The 14,908-nt window shown below is 38.6% G+C and overlaps 1 protein-coding gene across 9 annotated transcripts in view; it reads right to left on the bottom strand.

Annotated features, from left to right (window-relative positions):
* PARD3B (par-3 family cell polarity regulator beta) overlaps positions 1 to 14,908 on the bottom strand; it is a 997,127-nt gene that overhangs the window by 395,592 nt on the left and 586,627 nt on the right. For 7 of the 9 annotated variants that reach the window (XM_053215665.1, XM_053215667.1, XM_053215671.1 and 4 more), the window contains one exon: positions 2,515 to 2,736. In XM_053215665.1, the coding sequence (XP_053071640.1) occupies positions 2,515 to 2,736 (222 nt within the window). The remainder of the gene's footprint in view (positions 1 to 2,514; positions 2,737 to 14,908) is intronic. The other 2 variants (XM_015074145.3, XM_053215668.1) reach the window with 1 other exon arrangement.

Here is a 14,908-nt window from a genome sequence, read left to right as displayed (position 1 = left end):
TTTTTTTTTTTTTCCAATTTAATAAAGATTAGTTGTACATTAGAGGCTGCTGTCTTTATAAGAAAAAATGCTCTTTAATCTTCATGGGTACCACAGAGATTCTCGGTAGCTGAGAGAATCAAGTGCCTGTCTGTTCCCCATGGAAAGCATGTAAATATTAGGGAAACTGAAAAGGGATCTTGTTTAAATGTCCTCGTAAAAATTGCTTTTTGTCCCATTTCTTTTTTTTTTTTTAATTTTTTTTTTCAACATTTTTATTTATTCTTGGGACAGAGAGAGACAGAGCATGAACGGGGGAGGGGCAGAGAGAGAGGGAGACACAGAATCGGAAACAGGCTCCAGGCTCCGAGCCATCAGCCCAGAGCCTGACGCGGGGCTCGAACTCATGGACCGCGAGATCGTGACCTGGCTGAAGCCGGACGCTTAACCAACTGTGCCACCCAGGCACCCCTTGTCCCATTTCTTAATTCCCAATTAATTTCCTAGTGAACTTATTAATAAGACACTTCTGAGGATGGGCAACAAACTAAAAGTTTAGTTCTTTCTTCTGATGGAATAATTGTCAACCCACCCCAGAGCTCGAGAATCAACATGGAAATACCTGCCGTAAAGGAGAATGCAAATGCTAAAATGACTCAACTAGATGAGCCAAACTACAGAATGCTCACCCACTAGGCAAACACCTGTTTTAGAGAAACACATGGAATAAGGGAAGGTGAGAGGTGGGGGACACAACTTCTAACAACTGTATTCATTTTTTCTTTTCTTTTTTCCTTAACTTTTCGTTATTTGTACAGGTATGGTACTCTACAGCAGCACCTTCTGGACTTTTCTCTTACTTGAAATATCTTTGTTCCAAGAAATCTTAAGGAAGACGTAATACACGGATACACAGAAGGGGTGGCTTAGGGGCCCACAGACCATCCTTCAGACCCATCCCTGACAACTGGTACCGTGAATCCCAAGGCTCCAGAGTAAGAATCACATTAAACCAGAAAGGAGCCAATTCCATCATGGATGGAAGCAAAAGATAAGGGTTTTATAACTATGTACATAAGTAAAATCCATTAAATATTCATGGAAGCCTCTCTGTCACTTAGGCAGACACAAATGTTGAAAACGAGTTGGCTCATTATATATAGTCTCCAGTAATTGGCCAATTTACATTTATTTAACATTTACAAGGTTATGTACAGAAGAGTAAAAAGGTACAGTTACTCTCTTCCGATAGCTGATAATATAACAAAGTGAGATATAGTTTACAAGTTTACTACTTCAGCTGACCCCCTCAGATACAGTAGGTCTCAGATGCATCTTTTATTCATTCATTAAACGATATTTATTAAGTGTCTACTGTGTGCTGGGAAATGAGGATACATTAAGGGACAAAATAGACAACAGTATCTGTCATCTGTAAGCACTCAGCACTCAACTATGTATGTCTTCACATCGCCAGAAAATGGACAACCTGGGATTTTTACTCAAGTGATCCATAACTTTAGAGCCTAAGCTTTTAACTGCTATGAGCTTCAACTTCCTTCCGCTATGCCTTAATTTGAAAAATCCTTTTTTTTTAATTTTTAAGTTTAACTTATTAAAACTAATATTTTAAATGAGTGTGTTGTTCACAGCATCCTATGTTAACTTTGCATATTACCAGATTACACAAATATTACTTGTCCTCAGAGAATATTTGTGTGATATGCTTATGTTTTTCTTAACTCAACTATGATCAACCGTTTTCTCCTTATCTTTTCTTAAAATATATTTCAGGAGTATTTAGTAATTAGTTTTATATATTAGAGAAAATAATGTTTTAGGAATATTTTATATTTATTATAAATATACTAACATAATTGTATAATTTAATAATTGTATAATACATAGATATTATAATTGTATGTAAGTGAAATGTTTAGGGGTACTGGCATTCGAGAATATTTTATGGTTACGCTTCACGTCTAGGTAAAAAATATTTTTATATTAAAAAAATCCATAGAAAAATCAGATAAAATATTGCAAAAATGCTTATTAAATTAAAAACATTTATTTAATACCACGAAGCAAGCAGCTTGCTTAACAGCTTAAGTTTTAAATTAGTTAAGTCCCAGGTCTATATTATCCATGTGCACATTATGGGGGAAAATATACAGAGCTGAGCGCATTACAACAATCTTCATATTAAGCACTATATATATCTGATCAAGAACTTTCTAAAGTATAGACACTATCAGCCCATCAATCAAAAAGTATATAAAGATGTTACATAGTTTAACAGTTTATTATATGAATAAAGCCTTGTTCATAAAGTCCAAATCTCTAGAAATTTCTGGGGGAAAATCTAGAAAATATGGACCTGTTACATTTGATAAATTACTTACCTTGTATGAACATTTTTATACCTTCTAGTTATACCTATAACATATAGCCACACATAAATCCATCAGAGCCTTTCGGGGGCAGGTTTTTCCAATTTCAGAATCAGTATGATACTAGTGATGGAAGTTTGCATACCCTAGGGGGCCATTTGGGCAATCTGCAGAGGGAACCAAAGACATGCATCACCTCCATTGGTCTCTCTGGCCTCCGCAGAATCACCAATTGGATCATTCCTCGAATGTTTCCCTCCATGGACATTGATCGCCTCAGTGTCTCCATAGCTTCGTGGTTGGATTTTCCCAAAAGAGATTCCCCATTAACGGCAATCAGCTGGTCATTCATCCGCAGACGACCATCCTAGGACAGAGGAAAGAAAAACAGTGTTAAACAGAGAAAGGTATGGTGATGATGTATGGCTATTTCAGGAAAAGTTCACATTTAAAAAGAAAAAAAAGAAAAAAGAAAAAAAAAACCCCAGCCATTAGGAATGATTTATTTTCTATGGCAGAAAAAGGTTCTGGAGCTTATCAAATAGTCACGAATACTAACAATAATGAACTGTGTGAAAGTGTTTTTTAGAAATCTCAGAGTCCCAAGCTGCAATAATTTAGACATTTGTATAATGTCTCTTACCTAAATCTTTGGCAAGCATGCTAACCTAGCCCAATTCTGCCATTTTCTCTGGCAGGGACCATATTGGCTCAAAGAAAGGGGATTTGGAAGCAGAAGGAAGTGGTCACATCACTAGAAACAAGGGTTTGCATTTTCAGGCACAGAGAGACATCATGCTTAAATGTTGTGTGTTTGACAGCCGTAATGCGTCTCCTAGATATTACTGCTAACTCTGTTGAATGGTGCTGGAAACAAAACAAAACAAAACAAAAAAACTCATGTTATTTTCTCTAATACAAACAAAAAGTTGCTAGTCTGCTAGTCTGCAGAAGAACACAGAGGTGTGCAGAGAAGGGCCAATTTGCACTGATGTCTTCTGGCAAAAAAGCATGACAAAGGAGACTGTCAAGCTTTCTGCACACTGGCTCTGACTGATTACTACTTTTACCCAGAATCTTCAGGAAACCACATTCTGCAAAGTGCACAGAACCTCAACATGTGGACAGGCAGCCCAGACTCTAGTTTACATCACGTCTAGGTACTAGTCATCTGCAACCAGAAGCATCTCACAAGCTAGGGATGCCAATGGTAGCTAGCAAACTGGGATGGCGCTGTGTGCTTTCTCTATCTAAGATAAATGATTGGTAATTTCATTAATGGTGGCAGGTCTGCGGCCAAAACAACTTGGGGGGACCACAGTGCATCTCCCCAACAGGCAGCTTCAAGGGAAAAACACTCAAAATACAGAGAGTCTGTATAGGGACATGCCTTATACCTGTTTCACACTAGGGAAGAAAGTTCTCACTACGAGGCACAGGTGCAATTTTAGTAATTTTATGATGTTGTTGTTGCTAATAAACTTAACAGAAGTACCAGTAGCTACAGTTGCCCTTCCTGGAGAATTTTTCCATAAATTATCTCTAGAAGTCAAAGAACTCAAGAAGTAGATCAACATTTTACTTTGCATTTTTCAGATAAGGAAACTGAAACAGGGAAGGGCTGCAATTTGCCCAAGTCACAAAAGCAAGTCAGAGACAAAGTGACCCAAATTCTGGTTTTATGCACCTTGGCTCTTGGGTCTCTCTACCAGGCTCCTCTTTGTTACTTGATCTCTAGACTACAGTTGTAGGACACGAAAATAGGAAAGGAAAATACTAAAGAGTTTTGTTGGTAGTAAGTATCTGAGATCCATGTTCAAATTTAACAGAATAAAATACAAAAAAGAAAACTTTCCTAAGAAATGAGAAAAGCAGGCATACAATGGACAATGGGACCAACTGTGCAGCTTTGGGAGAGAAATCGTGTGGACAAGTTGATAAACTTTGACTAACTTGGTAGCATATGGTCCGTGGAAGTTCTTCTGCAGACAGTGGGGGGAAAGGGTGAGCAGGGAAGGCTGCTCTGGAGAGCTAATGCCCTGGAGATGCCCTGCCCGTGCCGCCTGCTGGAGAGGGCGCTGACCGTGCAGGACCATGGAGGCCACTCAAAGGAGCACATGCTCCTGAACGAAGAAACAGAGATGGCGGGGCAACAGGATTGATCGAGAAGGGCATACAATCAGAGCTGTACAATGTCTGAGTGGACTGCCTCAGCGTAACGGCCCCTCCCTTCCTCTTGTTTTCCCATTCCACTTAACCTTTACCCTAATTTGGAGCAAATCTGGAAATGAGATTTACAGGAAAGGCCAAACAAGAAAGAAATCTCTTCATTTCTGTTATCTAATTTTGAGGGAGGCACATAAAAAATGAGGTTAAGGTTACACGAAACAGGGTAAAACAAAAACAACCATAATGGTTTAGTCATGTGAAGTGAGACATAACACGAGAAATCCTTCGGTCCTATTTTGGCATTTAGTGGAAGGAAGGCTATTGGGTTGAAGCTTGAGGAGGATGGGAGGGTCACTAAAAATTGGATGAATGATTTTTAAAGAGGAGGAGGAAATAGAGGAATTAGACCAAGATCCCAGCTCTGTCAACAGGAAATGAGGTCTACTAGGTGTTGGATTTGTAGAGGCTTAGTCTTGGCAGGACACCTCGTCCTCTACAACATGAAGAAAGATAAGGATTGAAACTTTATGGGCATCTCTAGAGTGGAGGAAATAAAATCTGAGTGAGACTCCACCTGGTAACTCCTACGAACCTTGTCTGTGAAGTACGAGGCAAGGTCTGAGTGAAGGGGTAAACAGAGAGAAGGAGACGTAAAGCCTTTTTTTTTTCTTTGTAAAATAATCTCTCACCAACAGGTACTAAGCACAAACTTTCATTTTCAGCTACAATCCAAGTCTCAAGCATACAGAACTGCATTGAAGGAGAGCATGTTTGCTATATTCAGTCCAAAACAAAAAGGCAGGTTAGGTCACCCCAGGGCAGCTGGGATTTTTTTTGTTTTTGTTTTTAGAAGACATCCACATTTATCACAAGCATCACTGGAGAGCTATGGGCATGATAAAAATCCACACACTCTCATTTTCAGGCTTGGCTGGGTCTGTTGCTCTTGGTGTGTGCTTTCTCTATCTAAGATAAATGATGGGTAATTTCATTAGTGGTGATCCCAGTAAGTGCCATGTTGTCCTAACATTTAGAATATAATCACAGAATTTAGAGCTGGAAAGGTCCTTAGAGGTCATCTTGTCCAACCTCTTCTGTTTACAGATAAATAATGTGATGCCCAAAGACAATGAGAAACCATTTATTGAACTCCTCTTAAGAGAAGGACTTCCCCATGGGTTAGGACTTGCTTGGCTTAGTTTGGGTCAGAGCTAGAGCAGAAGAGCCCAAATCCTGGCTTCTCAGCATTCTCGGTTTCCTAAGCGTCCTCTCTGCTACACAGGTGACAATGACTAGTTCCAAAAGAAATAATGCTTCAAGAAAAAACTCTCAAAACCAGAGAATACGATATGCCACCAGATGTCTTCCAGAGGAGAATCCTATACATCCAGAGTCAGATGGCAGAAGATGTGGGGACTGGTGAGTGTGTGCTGGGCAACGGCAGGACAAGGACACAAAGTAGAAGCAGGAGACAAAAATGTGCTCGTGTCTCTACCTCTATGAACATACATGCATCCCCAAGTGCGGTCTTGATCTAAAATGAAAGTGGTTCAATGGAAAACTCCTTAAATACCTCTAACTCAAACTCACTAAATATCCTTCACAATTGTGCATGCCCTTGGGATGCTTTGGAATAGTTTTGACCAAGAAAAGCACTTTTTTAGGTTTTAACTTTTTCTATTAATATTGTGTTTAAGTAAATACTTAGACATGAGAATGCTACCTCTCATCAAATGATTTTATATAAGTGAATTCAACTACCAGGGATATGACTCAGTAATTTTAGAATATTTATTTCATTGTAATCTGGGTCATGCTTGCATTTATTAAAGAAAAAAAATCCTTTTCTGCTATAGACTAAATGTTTGTGTCCCTTGTCCCCCACCCCTCTTCCAAATATAACATGAGGTTATTAGGATGAAACCCTCCTGAATGGGGTTAGTGCCCATATGAAATAGCCTGAGAGAGAACTCTCACCCCCTCTGCTGTGTGAGGTACAGCAGGCAGACGGCCATCTATCAACCTGAAGTGGGTTCTCACCAGATACTGAATCTGGGGGCATCTTGATCTTAGACTTCAGTCTCCAGAACTGGGAGAAATAAATTCTGTTTTCAATAAGTCACTCAGGCTGTGATAGTCTGCTAAAGCAGCCCAAACAGACTAAGACACTTTCCTTCCTGTTTTATTGTCATCAGACACCTAACTAACAAGACTCTTCACCTCTGGCAACTATACTCTTTACCCCCCCCCCCCGCCCCCCATAACCAACTCTATCTATCCTCAAGCCAGGAGGGAGTAAAGGAAATTCCCAAAAGAGGAAGAAAAAAAAAGGAAGGAGAGCAGTGTAAAGATAAAACGTAACTTCCTTACGATACTTTAGGACAAATAAAAATTGGTACAAGACTAGGTTTTGTCCATGTCCTGGGATTGCTTCAGATCTCATCGGCAGTAACTTGGTTCTAACACAACAGGATGAGTGAACCAGGAGACAGGATGTTTGAGTATGACATCCCCCTTTTAGTGAGCACCTAGTATAGGCCAGTTCTTGTGCAAATATTTTGTATATGCTCTCTCATTTTTTTCCTCACAACAACTTCATGGTAGAAATACTACTTTCTACTATTTAAGAGATATAGAAATGGAGGCTCAAATATAATAAGTGATTTGTCAAAGGTTATTGGCATGGCTAAGTCTCCTCAGGCATGTACCTGTTATATTGCTTCTAATATCAAAGTTCTAGAGATGATTAAAGATACTACAGTTATTAATGACAATAATGATTTAATGAGCTTTTTTGTGGAGTCATTGTGCTAAACCCATCATGTACAGTAGACAATTTAAGGCTTACAACAATCCTATACATTGGGGACTGTTGCCCTCATTTTATAAAAAAGAAACCAAGAATTAGGTCAGTTAAATGCATTGTTGCAAGTCACATTTCTAAAGCAGATCTGAACCAGGACTGGGTCACTCTGAAGGCCACATTTCCAACTATTTTGCTCCACAGCTACATATTTAGACCAGATAATTCTTTGTAATGTGGGCCGTCAGGTACTTTGTAGTATGTTTCATGTGTCCACTGAAGTACATCTAAGATTTCCAGGGGGTCTAGTGACCTCGTATTTCAGCATCTGTGGTACTGTGGTGCCTGGGTACTATCTCTACCATGATTACTGGTGACATGGTATGGCTTAATCCACCTCTTTGGGCCAATTTTTGTAAGGCCCCTTTCCTTCTAAGGTTCTAATGGACACAGAGGGGAGAGTAAAGTAAGAAAGCCAAGCGAAGAACTAGCCTCTGCAAAACGTGAGACAGGCATGAGGGAGTGGGCTGGCTTTCTTAGGAGTAGCTGGCTGCAGCCCAAGGCCAGTCCGCATTAGGCCAGGGTGTTGAGAGGATTAATCACGACCAGATGTCGGCTCCTGCCTCTGCATGTTTCTAAGGAGGCCCTCAGTAAAACCTTCTGGGATATTATCAACACTCAGAACCCAAAGCCCAAAGCCTGGCTTCAGACTGCAGAGCAGGATTTCCCTGGGGTGTGGTGGGACTCCAGGCCAGATGACACCTGATTGAGGGGAAGGACTATCCTGAACAAATCCTTCACAAGGCCCTAAAATCATTCCATGACAACATCTGCCTACCATATTTCTGGAAAAAAAAACAAAAACAACAACAAAAAAAACGTACCTAAAAAACCCCCTTGCATTCCAGATTGAAATCATTTGACTTCGTTTAAAAACAATAGCAATGAAAGGAAAAGAATAAATCAAGATTTTTTAAAGTACAGTTTTTAAAACAAAGAAGGGGAATAAAGAAAGTTGCCAAGATTACAAACATGTAAGCTCTTGTCTTGAAGAGTGCCTACCTACATTCATCAGTGTTTTACATCATCGGTCCAAACACAATTTCAACCAATACAAACAGAGCCAATTCTTCCCAAATAAGAGCTCTAAATTTTCCAGGGTCAAGAAGTTGAATTCTGGGGTACACACCATGGTGATTGACCACATCTCAATACCCATGATCCTGTAATACTCATCTACCATACCTTTATCATGTTCGATATATATTTGCTTATATATTTAACTTATTATGTCACCAGCTTCCCGGATTACGGAATGAGTTGTTTTAAGTTTCCCATCTCCAGTACTATATATTGCAGAACTCACTACAGATGTTCAAGAAGCGCTTGCTAAATTGAGTCACTTGTAAGATCTTTCATTCGCAGGCTCCGGACCTGGGGGAGGTTTCACCTACAATGAGCAAATGGCTTATTCACACACTGGAACTATGAGAGATTCATGAACGCAGCCTGGCCTGAAAATGCTAGCACATGTTCACATGTACACAGACTTTTAGACTCTCAAAGCGAAGCCTGATTACTTTCTGTGTACTGGCCCAATAGCCACTTCCTCAACTGCTGTACAATTTAAATTTATTCATTTAATTCAATAATTGTTTTAAGAGCCTCACTCCGCCATTATGCAGCAAACTGTCAGAGTCTCAGCAACATAGTGTTACTTGTTTGTGGCATTTGAAACCATTTTTGCCAAAGATAACCGAAGAATATTGTTCAGAGCATCGGAACATACATAACCAAAACATCCTGATATAGGACTTGCAAATGTATTATAATTCTTTCATTTCAAATTCCCAATGGAAAATATGGGGCATGAATATATCGCGATGTATCGACCCTACTATGGTCATTACTGAGCCTTATAATTTCCTCAGCAAGAAAGTTTGAGAAGCACTGACACAGAGTGATCACAAATATCCAGTGGCCTACTATGCAGTAATAGTATTTTGTGCTTATCTGACACTTCTGCTTCCTGTCATTTCAGCTTCCTCTCCATATATTCCTATCTCCTTCCTGATTCTCTGTTTTTGGTTTACTTTGGCCTGGAAAACTGGATAATAAAAACCTTATTAAGGCATATGTGTTTTATATGAATTAAGAAGATGTTGCATGAATGCCTAACCAGACTAGAATCTGAGGCCTTTTCAACTCATTGAAAATCATTCTTATTTAATTTTTTAAAAATGAACTCTGCTCTTATTTGTGCTAAAATTGCTTAAAGTCTGGTCACTAGAAGAATGGGTCCAAGGCAAAATGTCAAGAAAAAAGCTTGGACCACATTATGAATGAATATGAATATATATATATATATATATATATATATATATATGAATATATTATATATATCTATGAATATATTACATATATTCAGAGATATGTTATATATTCATATATATATATTATATATATCTATGTATATATATACATATTATATATATGTGGTGGAGCCAAGCAGGCTCCACCATGACCGTGTACTCCCCCCACCCCACCCCTGGATGCAGGGCTCGAACTCTTGAACCTTGAGGTCATGGACCGAGCCGAAAACCAACAGTCACATGGTCAACCAACTGAGCCACCCAGGAGTCCTGACTGCAATTTCCTTTTTGATTAGGACTACCAATTCTTACAATTTTTTTTAAAGCTCACGGAGACAATCATGGGGTTCAAAATACACTTCAAAATGATGTAGGTTTCCAGAATTTTATCTGGCATGGTATGGATTTCTTATTTGAATTTCCATGCATGAAACAAAAATGTGTAAGTGATAAGGATCAGCAAGAAAAGCAATGACTGATGCTGGCATTGTGAGATTTTAAAAAATAATATTCTAGGTACATCTTTACAAAATACTGGCTACTGGAGAAAACCCATAAATGATGAGCCTGACTACCTGCATTAACATATGCCAACAGTTTTGGCTTTTGTAATAAAAGGAAATTGGTGAAAATAATTTGCATTACATAATTGATAACTATTTTTCTCATGTTTCAGTTAATAATTTCCTTTTTTGAGGTAAAATTCTTATCGGGCATATAGCAATTATGATTTTTTCCAGGCAAAGCTCCTGCAAAAGCTAAGAAGTTGTTTATAAAGTGTAGCATATTTTTGTGGTCAGGATGAAATGCCCAAGTTCGGCTTCTAACAGTGGAGGATTTGCAGTGGAGCTACTGACATCCTTGGAGTGTAGGGTCCTCTGGTTGGAGGTAAAAACCTAGAGGACACGGCTCCTGGTCATGATTGTTATGGTTTTCCACCAGCAGAAAACATGATCAATTTTGAGAAAAATGGGTAGTTGAAGCAACCATTTAACATTAGTGTTCTTTCAAAAGCTGTCCCTTTTATCTTCCTTTGAATTCATTAATTATAGATCCACCACATGATTTATAGATACCAATAGAGATGGAGTTGGAAATGACTCATGCTGGGAACTTCTAGCGGCCTCCTGTTGAGTAGCTTGGATGCTGTTAAATGTTCCATATTATGAAGAAACGTGAAGATTGAGGAACAAGCACTGTGTTCCCGGAAATTCTACAACTGTGTATATTCTCTCTAAAAATTAACATTTTAGTCCTTTTAAAATAGGGGGATTGCTTGTATTAGCAAAAAAAAATTTTTTCTTATACTTCATACTAAACAGTGTAGATCATGAAATTCTGCATTTCTCAGAGGGAGCATTCCAAATTTCCTAAGCACGCCAGAATCAAATTACTTAAATTATGTCTATTTCATATTCTGAGTGCATGCATTTGCAATTAGCTATGTCAGGCATTTTTCTTTCATTTAATTTCATCATCATCAAGTAGTATTTATTAAGCACAAACCTGGCTAATTAATTTTCTAGAGAATAACAGGTATTCTTATATTCATTCTCCCTATTTAAGAGACCTTAAATAATCTGATATGTGACATTTTTTCCCTTAGCAAAAACTGCCTTTAAATTTCAATTTTTACCTTATTATTTCAAGGTTTCATAGGACATATTCTACTCCCAAAGTCTATATATTTAAATAAAAAAATGTCATTCAGAATTAATACAATAGATTCCATGAGAATTTTATTCTTACTACAGCATACTAATATTCTATCTTGATTGTTTTAAAATATCACTATCCTAGTCATCTATTTTTCCTAAAAGCAATTAATTTTTAAGGTAGAAAAATAAGAGAAATAAGCAACTTAAATTACTATAATCAATAGTTGCAAAAAAAGCATTTTCTCCTTAAAAATTCAGTTAATATAGTTTATGAAAGCAAGCAAAAGAAAGCCACTGATCTCAGAATGTTTAGCAAATGAGGATGAGAATACTGAATGTCTTCAAACTGATTATCAAGACTTTATGTGTGCTTTACTGGAGGAAAGGAAAAGCTAGTTATTTTATGTGGATTTGGAGAAAGGAGAGTATTTTTCTCAAGGTACCTTTTTTTCTAACTGCAACAAAGACATTACTCCTTTCTTTTCACTTACCAGTAACTATACCATCACATTCACTATAAATTCCAATCACAAGACTAAAATTTTAGAAAAGCATCGTCATGAACATCATAATTCCGCTCAGTTCATGGTTCATAAGAAGTTAACTCATAAACTTATACGCAGTATATTTTGGTTCTGGAAGCAATTACACTGTACTTCAGGGACAAATGCCCAGTAAGAAGGACAGACACTACAAGGAAACTACAAATAGGCAATGTCTGTTATTGTTGAAGCATATTAGCGTTAATACTCAGTCGTATGTGGCTATGAAGGTCAATGGTCACTTTGTATGGTGAAAGGCACAGCTAAAAGTGATGCTTCAGAAGGGTCCACAAAGGACTCCCTGGCCTGAAGCAAATGCTGTGTCCTGACACAAGTGGAGAAGAAGAGTTTCTAGGATTTACTTCTTGATATGCAGACTGGAATTTAAATATTAATGAGATTAAGCATTTGAGTAACTCTGAATAGAGTTAAAATATTGTTCAGTGTGCCCTTAGAGTGACAGAAATTCACTTCCAAGAGAGAATCTTAAAGTAGCCAGATACTCTTATTTTCCAACAGAGATTTACATCTCCAAAGACACTTACTTCCTCAAATAAGAGAGGAGATGATAGAAATCAGTAGCCTGAGAGGTAAGTTAAAAAAGGAAAAAAAGAAAGAAAAAAGAGGGAGGCCCTCAATTACAGTCACAGTCGTTCTGTGGTTTTGCATCTGGCAAGAAGTAGCCTATCTTTGTTTACACCAACGGAAACCCCCAGGAGAATACAGCATACAGAATCCACAGGAAGAATTTGGTCATACTTTTCAAAGTAGTTTAGTTTTCAAAAATCCACCTTCCCCAAAGGGAAAAACACCTTGAGAACCAATTAGTGGTATGAAGGGCCAGGAGAAAAAGATTGTGCTCTGGCAGAAAGATTATTTTGTTGATTTCAGGTAAAAACCTAGGGCCAGATGCTAAAGTGGATGTTCCCCATGCTTATCTCCCCTTTGCCCCAGGGACACTGCAGTCTGTTACATTTGTATCTTCTGAACAGGGACAGGAACAAAGTCTCAAAACAATTTTTGTAAGACATAATCCTGAATCACAGAACAGGTGGCAATTTTCTGAGGAATAACAGTGGATTATTGGAAGAGCAGAAGAAGATAGAAAAATACTTTCTCCCTCTTTTTCTGGTTAAGCAGATGTCTTGTGAGCAAAGCTTAGTCCTCTACCCTTTACACTGCAAAAAGTAAACAAGACAAATGGATACTAAACATCCACAATAAGGCTAAATTCATGATTGATGCCTCTTACTGTTTAAAATCAGCTATAAATATGCTGTCCAGTGGTTTTTAGTGGTGTGATTGTCTGACTCAGCAGACCAGTGTCAGGAAAGAAATTTACATAAATGGAAAGTGAAATCTTTCTGCAAGAAACAGGACTGTTAGAAACTGCTTAGGTAAGGAGATGCTCACTTACGCAAACATGGATATACATATTAAACCTGCTCTCCAGTATCTGCTTGAGCTTAAGTTATTGCCCATAAAAGAACTAAGATGTTTGCTTTTAATTTCCAAAAATTCATTTCAGTTCCAATTTTACTTGGAATAGATTCTGCAAATAGAACTGTCATTAGGTGTAAGAAGAAGAATATCAATCTCGTATCCACAAACATGACCAAGACTTATTCTTTAAACACAGCACATGTTTAGATGGCTTGGCTAAGGATGACAAGCATAACACCAGACAACCCCACGGCAATGGCCCTTGATCTCTAGGAATGTGGATGGAAGAGCTGAAGGAGGCTTCACGGCACTGTAACGTAGCACAGGATCTGAAGTCAGACTGCCTGAGTTCCAATCTTAGTTTAAGCAATTCCTGGGTATGTGGCCATGGGAGAGTCACTAACCACTGCAGTTTCCCTATGATGGAATGGCATGCTAATAACTCGGGGTAAATAGGAAGAATATATGTATCCAGCATATATTAAGCACTAAGCACAATGAATGGGAACTGCTGCTGTTGTTAATATTACCGTTATTTTCCTTTTGCTCCTGGATCTGCATATCTGAGCCACATTGGAGAGTGTGATAGACTGAACGACTGACCCCAATTTTTCACATTTCTCTGTACTCACGTCTTTGCCACAGCCTCACCATGGGTGGACTGTGTTTCTCTACCCCTTGACCTTGGATTCACCTCTATTACTGCTTTGGTCAGAGGCACACGTGTGCACATCGTGTGTATGTGTGTGAGTGGAGTAACTGCCGGATCAGTGCCCAGAATTTCAAAGGCTTCACTCTTTGCTGCTGGCCCTCTGACGCCTCAGAGCATTAGAAGAATATGCTCCCCCTAGCCTGCTGGCCCAAGAACTGAAATACGAGGAGCCCACTCAGACCTGTGACAGAGACGTACCAGTCTGAATCTGAATCAAAGCCCCTCCAGCTGTCCTGCAGAGCTATGAGGGGCACAAATTGATGTATGTTGTTGATGTATGTTCCTTATTGATGTATGTTACTGAAATTCTGTCATTATTTATTATGCAAAAAAAAACCCCTACTGATCCAAAGAGTACATTAAAAAGTTGTCTACCCACAGTGAATTTATTTCCCAAGGAAAACAGCATTAGCTCAGTGTCTAGGTCTGAAACAAAAGTGGGATGAGAAGTAAGAAAAGACAAATGCTTCACCAAAGCCAGGATTCTAGGACTAGAGATGCTCCTGGAAACTTTGCATAGATCTTCTTGGCTTTTATTTAGGGAAGATCATGTTACTAACATCAAGATAATTTTTAAGTGGCTAACATTTGTTGAAAGTTTATCATGGGCACTGTGCTAGGCAGTATGCATAAAATAACTCTCTTGGTCCTTCTAAGAGCACCAGGAGGTAGGGTCTATTAGTTTTACTCCTTTTACAAATGAGGACACTGAGGCATACTGAGACAAGTAGCTTGCCCACATTGACAGAGGGTGAGAGTAGTCCGGGCAGGATTCAAACTCAAGAAGCCTCATGGCATGGTATGAGATGATGGTGGTGGGGAGGACAGCTGGTGATAAGC

Source organism: Acinonyx jubatus, chromosome C1 (assembly GCF_027475565.1).
Source record: "Acinonyx jubatus isolate Ajub_Pintada_27869175 chromosome C1, VMU_Ajub_asm_v1.0, whole genome shotgun sequence".
NCBI lineage: Eukaryota > Metazoa > Chordata > Mammalia > Carnivora > Felidae > Acinonyx > Acinonyx jubatus.
This window is presented reverse-complemented; position numbering and strand designations above follow the sequence as displayed.